At 46.7% G+C, this 12,854-nt stretch overlaps 1 protein-coding gene across 6 annotated transcripts in view; it reads right to left on the reverse strand.

Moving 5' to 3' along the window:
* The window catches only part of PRKCSH (PRKCSH beta subunit of glucosidase II), a 39,695-nt gene extending 26,894 nt beyond the window's left edge, over window positions 1-12,801 (reverse strand). For 3 of the 6 annotated variants that reach the window (XR_014152066.1, XR_014152067.1, XM_081845249.1), the window contains exons 1-9: window positions 12,658-12,799; window positions 8,958-9,074; window positions 7,531-7,647; window positions 4,665-4,760; window positions 4,508-4,565; window positions 3,038-3,155; window positions 2,634-2,763; window positions 1,160-1,244; window positions 605-683 (exon numbers count right to left, since the gene is read on the reverse strand). Coding sequence is in view for 4 of the 6 variants with exons in the window: in XM_081845249.1 (XP_081701375.1) it covers window positions 605-683; window positions 1,160-1,244; window positions 2,634-2,763; window positions 3,038-3,155; window positions 4,508-4,565; window positions 4,665-4,760; window positions 7,531-7,647; window positions 8,958-9,045 (771 nt within the window). In the remaining 2 variants the exon portion in view is untranslated. Of the gene's footprint in view, window positions 1-604; window positions 684-1,159; window positions 1,245-2,633; window positions 2,764-3,037; window positions 3,156-4,507; window positions 4,566-4,664; window positions 4,761-7,530; window positions 7,648-8,957; window positions 9,075-12,558 lie in introns of all 6 variants that reach the window. The other 3 variants (XM_081845252.1, XM_081845251.1, XM_081845250.1) reach the window with 3 other exon arrangements.
* Window positions 12,802-12,854: the final 53 nt, after the last annotated feature.

The raw sequence follows: 12,854 nt of genomic DNA on the forward strand, positions 1-12,854 counted from the left end.
GCATGTGCAGGTTGCGATTTGGCACTTCTGCGCATGCACGACCACAGAAACCCAGAAGTAACTTGTTCCAGTACTTCCGGGTTTCAGCGGGTCCGTAACCCAAAAAAATGCAACCTGCAGCATCTGTAACCCAAGGTATGACTGTACTGTTAAGAAAAGATCCAAGAAAAATCTGACAAAGGAAGTGAGCTATTGAGCACACACAGGACATATTGGGAATGGCTGGAAAAAAGTAAACTAAAGCAGAGACTTCAGTATAATGTCTATTGACACCTTCCCCCACCCCAATATACCCCCAAGCCCAGCAAGTGACTTCTAACCAATATGGCGGGTGGGGGGAAGGGAGGTTCACAGCCGGGCAGTATTTGGACACTCTTGGTTTGATCTACAACTTTGTCTACTTCCAGACTCCAGCCCTACTCCAAGTGACAAGTGGTCTCATCTTAACCTAGCTTTTGGTGGGAGAGGGAAGAGAACGGCAAAGCACAGGAAGTGCATGAAAGCAGAAGGCCTAACAGAAAGAACGAAGGATAACCATGAACAGCTGTTTTCGCTTGCATGAGAAGAAAAGCCCCCCTCTACAAGTGCACATTCCCCACCATACCTGGGCTTCCGATTCTGAAAGGATCCCATCACCATCTGCATCTAGTTCAGGGTGCGTCTGGAGCTCAGCAACAGATATCCTGAAGGCACAGGAGGGCAATTAGGGTACTAACCATGCCTTTCACAACTCTGCATACACAAAGACTGATATAGCAGTCCCTGTGGCATGTGTACTCCAAGGTTCCTAGCTTTCATTTTACGGAAAAGAGCAAGTTTTTAGCCCTCATTATTTCTTGAAGACTTAAAGCATCACTTAGGGATGCTTTTAAGTTACAGGGTATCTTGTCTCAGAGCAATGGGATTGGGTTTGTGCCCTCTCACCAGTTTGAAACATCTTACAGACAATTAATGCCTCCTGAGCCAACATGGCCCTTGAGATGGTAACAATAAGTGCTCCTCTGCTCCAAATAAATCCAGGAATAGTTAAGCGCTAGAATTTGACGTCAGGACACTAAGGGATCAGCAGCTGGATCAACATCTGTCCTGCCACATGCCTTTGACCACAGATGACAGAGTCTGTGAACAAGCTACTGAAAGGGGGAATCATCTCACTCACGTGCCATCTCCATCATCATCCAGCTCGTGAAAGGCTTCTTCTGCTTTGGCTTGATCCCTCACTGCTCTTTCGGCCGCTTTCTGTTCTGTTGCAAAGTGGGCAAATAACAAGTTCAACTCACTCATTCATTCATTCATTCAATGAATCTAAAACCCTGCAGACTTATTTGCCTGATAAATGCAGTCTTTGAGAACCACCAAGAAAACACATGCCATCCATGCCCTAACAGAAAAAGGGAACAGAGAGTCATGCCCAACATTTATTCTGCTTATTTTTCATTTCAAATTCATTCTCAACACATGGCAACGTACAAAGATGAAAAACAATTTAAGTGGCTTGATGACTACCCAAGAACTGTGCAGCTCCCTCTTCCTGAAGCCCTGCCAAACATCTTCCAGAAGTATTGCAACAGCTTCATATTGGTCTGTTTTTAATGGCCGGCGTTAAGCAGGTGCAGGATAATTTCAATCCATTTCTGGATGCTGCACTAAGTATTTCACCCAAGCATTTCATTGTATTGCTTTTATCATGCTGAACTGTTGACGTGGCAAACACCCCGAGCCCCTGCAAGAGCTGGGCTTGGAACTAAGAATGTGAGCAGCGCAGACAAAGGCACCTCCAGCCAGTGGCGTAGTGTGGGGGGTGCAGGGGGGGCTGGCCACACCAGGCACAACATCTGGGGGGGGGCGCTCGCTGCCTCCGGAGTCGCCGAAGAGCCTCGGGCACAGGCTGCAGCAGAGCCCCATGTCTCGCGGAACCGACGAGCTGTGCGCGCGTCCGGGCTGAAGGCGTCCGGCAGGCAGCGGCTCTCAGCGCTCGCCGCGGTCCCCGTGCAGCAGGGCCACAGAGGGCGCACCAGGCAGCCCCTCCTCACAGCCCCCCCCGCCGCCGCCGCCGCTGCAGCTGCTGGGCCATGTTGCATTTTCCTCGCCTCTCTGCCCTCCTCCTCCTCCGGGCAAGCGGCGTCGTTTGGGCGGCAGTGCCAGCGGCAACTCGCTTCAGATCACCTGACACGGACCCGCTGCCGTGGCTACTTTACCGTAAATACCCCAGCCCAGGCAGCAGCAAGAAGCTGGCAGCGGCGGCAGGTTAGGGGTTGGGGCGCAAATTACTTGCCTTGCCCCGGGTGCTGACAACCCACGCTACGCCGCTGCCTCCGGCTGCAACTCTAGCATCCCATCTGCCCATCAGTGGCAAGGCAGAAACTTCCAGGAAGCTATTCTAGGACATGAGGGTAAACCCATCCATCATAAAATTCTCTAACCTCCTATTAAGGCAGGGCTGGGAAATCTGTGGCCACCTGTTTGCTATGGGACTCCCCACTCAAATCCATCTTAAGGCAGCATGGCCAATGATCAGGGATTCTGGAAGCTGTATTTCAACATCTGGAGGACCACAATTTCTCCTGCTTTAAAAACGAGGCTTTTGGCTGACAGTGCCATGAAATCCCCTCGCATGGTTGAAGTGCACTCACCCTCCCATGCTTTCTGATGGATATCCTTGGCTTCTTTTTCAGGTTTCTCAGCAGCTTCTTTTAGTGACCTCAGAGTCTCCACTTGCTCCTCCACAGACTTCTTGCTCTCCTGTAGCTCACTGAGCTTTATCTAGAAGTGTTTGGGGGGTGGGGAGGAGAGAGAAGAGGTCCTCTCAACAGTCCAAGCCCAAGGTGTGTACAGAATCTCTATTACTTGGCTCCCCACCCACTAGAGGTCACTTCTAATGCCTACCTGAAAAGAACCATAGCTTGGCTTCTTCAAGTGACTCCAAAATGCTCCTGTGAGAGGAACGATGCCTAGGCTCATGAGCACTGGTGGCAATGGCCACTCTTCCCCTGTATTGTCAGCACAGTGTTTCCACTTCCTAGGCCAGCATCCTCACCTGTTTTTCTTCCTTCCTCTTACTTGCTTCCTTCATCAGGGCCTGCTTGATTTCAAAGCCTTCTCTGGCCACTTCAGCCATCTGCTTTAGTGCCTCCCGCTCCTTTCGGCCCATTTCTCTGCACAGGGAAAGGAAAGAGACAGCTGGAGCTGAGCCCCAAAGACACCTTCCACCCACAGCACCAACCAGTGCAGCAAGAGAGACCCTATTCTAGAAGGGGTGGGGAGCAAGCTTTTTTTCAGGCATAGAGTATATGACTGGAAATGACAGCACAGCAGCAAGCTACAACCCAGGCAATGTCAATGATGACCAACTTGGGCTGCGCAGCCAGAGTAAGTGCTCGCATTAAGACACACAATGCAAGTCCTCTTATTCTGAATGACTCCATATTCATAAAAGTTTGCAGAATTATGTGACAGCAGGACAAGAGCTATGGGTAGCCTGACAAATATGACTACTCTGCCCAATTTATTTTGTGAATTTATTACAGAGTTTAATAATAATAATAACAACAACAATAATAATAGTCTTCAAATACATTTTCAGGGCAGCTTAGAGTAAAAGGTTAAGAAAAAAACCCTAAAATAACTAATAAATCAAAATAAACTAAAAATAGCATTAAAATGATCATTGGAAAATACTGCATCAAAGTATTTTAGAATCTCCACCCCTGCAAACCTATACAGCTACTGCCCCATTTTTCCTTTCATGATATTTACAAACATCAAGATCAATATAATACAATACAATACAAAATGTAGGACCACATTATGCTTCGCCAGCACCAATGACAAACACGTGAAAAGAAGTTATCAGGGGAATGAAGAATTGTTACCTCCCTCTCTGTCTTTAAGAGTGAAAACTTGCATTGCACAAGAAGATTATGTTTCTCGTGCTTCCATGCATTTGTTTTATTTGTTTTATTTTTTGGAGTTTGGTTTTAGCTGGCATCATTATTTTGCAGCTGCATATTTTTCTGGCGATCATGTTTGAAATGTTCTTTTGTGAGCTGTACTGGACCCAAATATGGCACAGACAGGCCAGGAACATACTTAAAAAACCAAACACCTACAACCTACAGCACAGCAATTTGCTGTAGCCGCCCAAAAGCTGAGACGTTCTATTATGCAAGATAATACAGCGAACTATCAAGAAAATTTGCCTTTTAAAATGTCTCCGATTGATTAAGACTGAGTTGGTGTTCTGTTTTTAATACTGAGATTTATTATTGTAGTGCCCTGTAATTAAACAATAGAACTGTTAAGTGAATTTATTTTTTTGAAGATGGGGAGGATCCAAGTTTCCCAGAGGTTGTGCAAAATTATTTTGGGAGCTGCTGCTGCCTGGGACCAAGTGTACATTTATCCTCTTTCCTTCCCCAAACTAGCCCAAACCCAGTCTGGAGCTGCCTCTGAAACAGCAGTCCAAGGAGAGGAAAAACTTCCCGAAAGGATATAGGCCATGCCTTACTTGCAGGTGTTTTCACACACGATGCCGCTGTTGTACTCGTCTGTTGCATCACAGCAGTCTAAAGGCAAACAACAAGGAGAGCCATTAACATTCACTCACTTGGGCTTGGCTGCCTGCAGCCTGAAGTCTCCCACCCACATGAGCTAGCAAAGCTTACCACAAATTCCATCATTGACACGGGAGGAGGGGATGTACTGAGGTCGGTAGCCAGCATTGGAGCAGTGGAAACGGCCACTAGGGCATGCAGCAGTTCCTGGGCAGAGAGATAAGATACTAGTGAATTCCTTAACAAATCGTGGGATAAACTGGCCATGTTGCATTTGCCCATGCTATGAAGTTAGTCACTATGACCACTTTGTCTTGTTTTACCATTATGAAGAGTTGGATGAAGGATCTTGCAACAAGAGAAAGATACAGTGGTGCCCCGCAAGACGAATGCCTTGCAAGACGGAAAACTCGCTAGACGAAAGAGTTTTCCGTTTTGGAGGTGCTTCGCAAAACGAATTTCCTATGGGCTTGCTTCGCAAGACGAAAATGTCTTGCGAGTTCCTGCGGGGTTTTTTTTCCTCCCCCCCCCTTTTTCTAAGCCACTAAGCCGCTTATCTGCTAAGCCGCTAAAAGCCGCTAAACCGCTAATCCGTCAATGGGCTTGCTTCGCAAGACGAAAAAACCGCTAGACGAAGAGACTCGCGGAACGGATTCTTTTCGTCTTGCGAGGCACCACTGTAATCCAAAGGTCACTGTCAGTCACACACAAACATACTATTCATATCCAATCTTCCTCATGCTTCAGCTTCTCCCATTAATTCTTTAAAAAATTGCAGCAAACCTATGTAACATATTCAGACATAACTTCTAGTCTAAAAAGCCTTACTCAAAGTATTCAGACATAACATCTGGTCCAAAAAGCCTTACTCAAAGTGGCATTAGGACATATCATTTTCACTCTTGACTAATGTTGAACATCCAAGTTTTCTGCACGAATTTAATGTATCAATTTCATCTCCCCTGCTCCCAATTTTCAATGCAGATTCTTGCCAAAGTTGCAAGCTGGATGACAATATAGATCCAGCTCTGCCTCATGCACCACTAGCAACTTTGCACCTCAGCTGGACCAGGACCTGCCTATCATCTAGGCATTGCTGATAACTCAGTTGGTAGAGCGTGAAACTCCTAATCATAGGGCCATGGGCTAAAGTCCCACACTGGGCAAATGATTCCTGCATTGCTGGGGGTTGGAGTAGATGACCATTGTGGTCCCTTCCAACTCTCCTATTCTGTGATTCTACAAGTGGTATTGATGTAAGGTAAAAGAACAACAACCCCCCCAAAGTCCAGATGCAGATTCCAGAGCTCCCATGGGCATGTGCTTGCCCCTCTATTGTGTGAGGAACATCTAATCCAGTGGTGCCCAAACTTTTTTCAAGGAGGGCCAGATTTGATGAAGTGAAGGGCCAAAGTTGTTGCGCTTTTTTTAGGATTCAAATTGTTGAGCTTTTTTTTTTTTAGGGTTGAAGTTGTTGAGGGGTTTTTTGAGGATTTTACCCCATAAACTGCCGAAGGGGCCGGATTAGGCCCCCAAAACGGACTTTGGACATGTCTGTGGTCGAGCCTTTGGCCAACAAGGGAATTAAAGTTGTGCTAAAGGTGGGAAAGGAGATTGCAGAGGAGCTGAACGGATTATTTGAATCTGTCTTCAGAGCAGAAGACTCGCGAGTAACATAAAAGTAATAAGGTGAAAAAGGAGAGATGCGAGCCAGGAAGGGCGACGGAAGGGTCCGGCCGGGCGGCGACTCACCTCGCAGGCGGTGCGCCATCCCTTTGGCCCAGGCGAGGCGGCGGCGGCTGCTCGGCGACCTCCTCGCCCGTCTCTTTGTGAGGGAAACGCGGCGTCGGGGCGCCTCTGGCGGAGCAAGACCGCTGGCCTTCGCCTTCGCCTTCCTCCTTTTCACCGCGCCGCCTGCGCCTCCGCTGCCTCCCGTTATCAGCGGGCCCTCCCGGGCGTCGGGCTCCGAGGGCGAAGGCGCCTCTCCTCGGCCCCACTCCACCACGCCCATCTGCAGCACAGGCCCCGCCACCGCACTCCCTCCAGCCACCCTGGCCGCTTCGCCCGCGTCCTCCTCGGGCTTGAAGCCCGGGTTGTCCCGGCTCCAGGCCTGCCTCGAGCAAGACGAGAGCGGCGGCGGCGACGAGCAAGACGAAGGAGGAGGAGAAGGAGAAGAAGCGCCGACGATGACTCCGCCGCTGCTGCCCGGCGGGTCCCGCAGCCGCCCCAGCTCCAGATGCTCCAGGCCGCTGGGAGGGCAAAGTCCCGCCATGGCCCCCCGACCCTGGACGAAGGCCGCCGCCTCATAAATTTTCTCTCAGGCCGGCCGAGTAACGGCGCGGGAAGGGAGCGCCTTCGCTTTCTCCACCGCCCGCCTTCCAGCCCCCCATCCCTGCCCACAGCGTGCCACCTCGCAGGGGGAAGCGGGCAGGCCGGGCTGCGTGTGTCTTTTGGCCGGGAAGCTGCGGGGAGGGGAAGAGTGGCACTCCCCACACAGCCAGGAGCTCCTGCGGCTCCTTCCGAATCTAATAGGGTTTTGTTTTGTTTTGGTCTCTCTTTTTGCAGCTTCAGGTCCCGACACAACTGTCCTAGGCTTCGATTAGGATGGTAGACTTTATTAGCGAGAATAAAAGGTGAAAGCGGCGGCTACACGGGCCACATGACGAGGTCTGGCAGGCCGGATTCGGCCCGCAGGCCTTGTGTTTGACACCCGTGATCTAATCTGTCCTGATATCTGATCTAAAACCTCCCACCCAGCTATGACTTGTGCTGTCTCTCTCTTCAGCTAATATGTTTGCTTTTAATCCAGGCAAACCATATTCTGCTTTTGCAACTTTGTGCATTGCATGCCTTGTACATTTTCACACATTCAGGGAATAGGAAACCCCATGAAGTACAATATTAGCAAGTATCTAATTACAGCAGCAATAAGCAGCATGTTTCATTGGCGGAGGCAAGGTGTGTGAGTGGGGCTTACCTGGTTCATCTGATCCATCTTTGCAGTCACAGTAATCATCATTGACTCTATCAAAGGCTATTGTTGCTGAGCCATCTAGACAAGTAAATGGCTTCGATTCATCATAGAAGTGATGGCCTGAGAAGGACAGCAAGAGACACTTGGTTCCGAGAACAAAAATTGCAGAATGCAAATACACCAATCCAGAAAGGCATTCAAGGCACAAGCCAAACAACACAAATTTGGGGTGATGGGACAAAAACAAAACACCAATAGCAATATCATGGAATAGTCTTCCAACATCCCCAGTCACGTATACAATACCAAATCCTTAAACACACTCGCTCTCTCTAAATCACCCATGGATAACCATAGTGATGTGGTGGAGAGGGGAAGATTGATATTGAACTGAGGGAAACTGCAACAGGAAACGGAAGGGGAAGGACACCTGTGCACCAAAATAGGATGAGTTTACTTTTTAGAGAGCTTCAAGGAACTGTTTATTCAAAGCCACTGAAATAATATTAAGCTGTGAACAGTAGTTTCTTCTTCACCCTTGTCACTGTTCCACTCAAAGGAGGCTGTATTTAGTGCTAGGAAGATCTGCAATCATTTGAGGCTCAGGAGCCATTCAGGAAACATGACTGACCTTTCACAAACCGACACTAAAACACCATCTTCTCCCCAAAGCCACTCAATGATTTGACACATTCTGGCAATCCATCTCCTAGAAAATGCAACCAGTAGTGTAGTGATACCTACTTTGCCCTTCAATCAGGGCACCTGCTAATAAGATGAATTCACCTCATAGTTAAACTAATCCAGAAAAGCTACACATTCAGATGTAAAGTCTCTTTTCCACCACATGAGGAAGAAAGAGCACAAGGGAGGCTTAATACACTTTGTTTCGTGTAATGAAAGTCTCAGCATTTTATGGAAAACAGTTCCAGTGGGGAGGGGGGGGGGAAGAACAGTGGAATCTGAAGAACGAGAATGTGATTACAAACCTCAAGACCAAGTCACTGGGGCCACTGCCACTGACTTTCAAAAGAACTGAGATTCCTCAAAGAATTATGAGAATTAGGAAATGCTTCCAAGTTTAACAATTTTACCAGAAAGGAACAGCAAGTCATGAAGAAGACAACCCTTCTCTACAGGAAGTAACTGTGTAAATGTGTGGATGGTTGCAAATGTCAGGGCTCTAGCACCAAATGAAGTGTAGAACTAAGAGAAGGAAGCAATGGTAGCCCTTGGAGTCTTCCCTCATTCCTCCATTTTTCAACCAGGAAAAAACAAACAGTGAATATACCAAATGCAGGGTTTTGCTAAGAAATGAAAGTGGATGCACAAATTTATAATACAGACATATTGTTTCCATTCTCCACATCAAGAGAAGGAGTTGCTTGCTGGTGGAACAATGCTTGGCATTTTATCTGCTGGGAACTCACTTGTTAAGGAGACGCCCCGTGGGCGCTTCACCTCCACAGGAGATGCTAGGCCCAAAAGCAAGAACAACAACAGGGGAAGCAGCAGCATGATCCAAAGGCAAAAAGCAGCAGCGGCTCCTGAAGGAAAGGGAAAAACAGAGGACTGTTGCTACAGAAGTTTCCATGCTAACAGAAATAGGTGAAGGGGCAAAGATGCAGAATTCTGTCCCCTCCACTCGCAACCCAAAACACAATTCCCTTCACATCTCAAGAACATAATTTGAATTCATAAATTTTATTTGACCCAAGTATGCTCTACAATTTAGAAAATATTCCAGTTTCAAAAAGAAATTAAAACACACTTTTATCATCTTTCTCAGGGCTCAAAACTCAGGAGGCTGATATCAAGGCATCTTTTAAGTACAGTGGTACCTTGGGTTACATACACTTCAGGTTACATACGCTTCAGGTTACACACTCCACTAACCCAGAAATAGTGCTTCAGGTTAAGAACTTTGCTTCAGGATAAGAACAGAAATCGGGCTTCGGCAGTGCAGCAGCAGCAGGAGGCCCCATTAGCTAAAGTGGTCTTCAGGTTAAGAACAGTTTCAGGTTAAGAATGGACCTCCGGAACGAATTAAGTACTTAACCCGAGGTACCACTGTACCTTTAAAGGTGATGCTGTAGTGAATTCTTTTCAACTTCACACAAGATGGGTACATAAAACATTTTGCACACCTTACTAGAAATTGTAGTTATTTTTCCATCACTGATGTTTAAAAACTACTCCAGTTGCTTTTATTTTGGTGCACCCCCCAACCCCAAAAAAGCTTCCCATTTTCCAAAAGGGCCACACCCTAAGACCTGGGTCACTGAGGATTGTCAAAACATGAAACAGGATTCTGGGTGGGAATCAACAGGCACTACTAACTCTGACTCTCCACAAACATGAGAGCATTTGTTAGTTGCCATGGGTGGGCTAATAACCCCATGGGGGAATTGTTTGGGTTTGTTACTATGTTATGTCTTTTTGTGTTTTTATAGAAATTTAAGAAATAAAGTAAATAAAGGCTTCTCTTTAGAATAGGCCACCTTTTCTGGCCATAACATATACAACTACCTGCAGTGGAAGTCTACACCGTCACTGCCTGTTATTATCTATGCTACAGCCAGCACATAGCACCATCTGTAGGAAAGCCTCAGATGGCATCTCTATGGTAACTACATGCTCCGGTCTTCAGAGAATATCATTGTCCAATCAGTTGCTATATCTGGGCTTGAGAAAAGAATTGGGTTGGGATCTGAATAAAGAAACAGCAGCACTTGCCTCCTATCCAGCCTTGGTCTTTCTCTGTGCCTGTCAAAGGACTTGAGGCAGAGTATCTTCTTATTCTTATTCTTCCTACTAGTGGTTTGAGTGAGGCAGTACGAGTCCCCCATGCTCCTTCTGCCTTTAAAGCCCAGCTGTGATGAATATATGGGCCAACATTTTGACCAGCACGTTACCAACATCCATTTTTAAAAGGTAAAACTCCATTTTGGGAACCAGGTAGCAAAGCTTTTAATTCTATTGAACGTGTGCAATTCTTTATCAAAGCATACCTCTTTCCACCTACTTAAGAACTGGCCAATTTTATAGCCTGAAATGCTACACTCAAAGCGAATTTCCCAATTTCTGTCCAAGATAACCTCAGAGAGGTATAAATTAGAAAGTCTGCTCTGCCTCAACAAACTAGCATTCCAGTATTTGGAGTGCTAAATTCAAACCAACCTTCATTAGTATGAAAAATGGAAACTCTACCTAATATAAAACTGCCCTGGTCCATTTTCCTAAAGTCCTTTTTAAATAATAATAATAATAATAATAATAATAATAATAATAATATTTATTAAGAGTTTAAAGATTACAAAAAGAAAAAGAATTAAACAAATCAATATAATACAATACAAAAACAGAAACAAAAACACTACATAAAACATTGAATTAACAAAGCAAAACAAGAACAATTAAAAACACTTCCAATATTTTCAAGCTTATATTTCATTCACTTGTTTCATTAACTTCCTCATGCCTTTTTGTATTCCACTTCAATTAACTGTTTCAGCAACTCCTTTCCATCTTCCTCTGTTTTCTGTCCTGTAATTAATCTTAACATATTCTAACCTTGTTTTTTCCCTTTAATACATTAACAGTCTATCTGTACCTAGCTCCTTATAACATTTCTGCCAAAGCCATATAACTTCATTCCACCATTTTTCTAAAGCTCATTAATTTTACAATATTTCGGTAAATAATCTTTAAATTTTTTCCAATCTTCTTCCACTGACTCTTCTCCCTGGTCTCGGATTCTGCCAGTCATTTCCGCCAATTCCATATAGTCCATCAACTTCATCTGCCATTCTTCCCGGGTGCCTTTTCCTAAAGTCCTGCTCAGGACCACAATACATCAAGGACCGCCTCTCTCCATGTGAATCACCCCAGACTCTGCAATCACCATCTGAGGCACTTCGTCTGGAAGGTGGCAACCAAAGACTGTGGCTGACTGTGGAATGCTCCCCACCCAGGGTGTCTCGCCTGGTGCCTTCACCAAATATATTTAGCCACCAGGAACAAACTTTTCTCTTCAACCAAGCCTTGGGCTGTTTCACAATCTTCCAAATGCGGTTATGTGGGGGGGGGGGATGTCATTGGTTTGTTTTACAGTGGTACCTCAGGTTAAGTACTTAATTCATTCTGGAGGTCCGTTCTTAACCTGAAACTGTTCTTAACCTGAATCACTACTTTAGCTAATGGGGCCTCCCGCTGCCACCGGAGCATGATTTCTGTTCTCATCCTGAAGCAAAGTTCTTAACCCGAGGTACTATTTCTGGGTTAGTGGAGTCTGTAACCTGAAGCGTATGTAACCTGAAGCATATGTAACCCGAGGTACCACTGTATTATGCATTTTATGTTCACACTGAACCTGCGATCTCAGAACAAAGGGCGACATACAAATCTAATAAATAATAACAATACAGTGGTACCTCGGGTTATGCACTTAATTCGTTCTTGAGGTCCGTTCTTAACCTGAAACTGTTCTTAACCTGAAGCATCACTAGCGAATGGGGCCTCCTGCTGCCGCCACACCGCCAGAGCACGATTTCTGTTCTCATCCTGAAGCAAAGTTCTTAACCTGAGGTACTATTTCTGGGTTAGCGGAGTCTGTAACCTGAAGCGTATGTAACCTGAAGCGTATGTAACCCGAGGTACCACTGTAATACAACAAGGAGGTGTCTTCACTGGAAACCATCTGTGGCCTTTTAAATTGGGGTGGTTTTTTTGTTTTTTGTTTGTTTCCGTTTGTTACCATGCTGAGTATTTTTGCGTTTTCCTATTGCAAAGCGCCCTGTGGTCTTTGGATGAAGGGCGACTGCCGACATTTAATTCGAAATGATAATCAATGTTGAAAAAACACAGAACCAAGACAAAAACAGCACGGAATCCCGCACCCCCATTTTGAAGCAGGCAGGGTTCTGCAACGTGGCGAAGCCCAAGGCAGGATCAGCCCCGCTGCCACAGGCAGGTGCAGTGCGACCTGCCCGCCCCCCGCCCCCCCCCCCGCGCAGCGGCCCTGGAAGTCGCCTTTCCCCGGCTCTTCCTTCAGCGCCCCTCAAGAGCAGCCTCCGGCGCTCTCCCTCCAGGAACCCGCACCCCCCTCACAAGCCCAACAGCCTCCCTCACCGACGGGGCGCGGGAATCCTCGCGGAAAACGGGTCCCAAGTCCAACCGTCCGAGGAAGCGGAAGGGGATGACGGGAACATCCGCTTCGAAGTGCGCGCGACCGCGTGTGGGGGCGTGCATGGCGGAAGCGGCTCCTGTCCTTTTCCCTCAGGCGCTTTCTCGAGGACTTCCCCTTCCTTTAGGTGCCCATGGCGAGA

The sequence above is a fragment of the Podarcis erhardii genome (genome assembly GCF_964252035.2).
Source record: "Podarcis erhardii genome assembly, chromosome: 17".
Taxonomy (NCBI): Eukaryota; Metazoa; Chordata; class Lepidosauria; order Squamata; family Lacertidae; genus Podarcis; species Podarcis erhardii.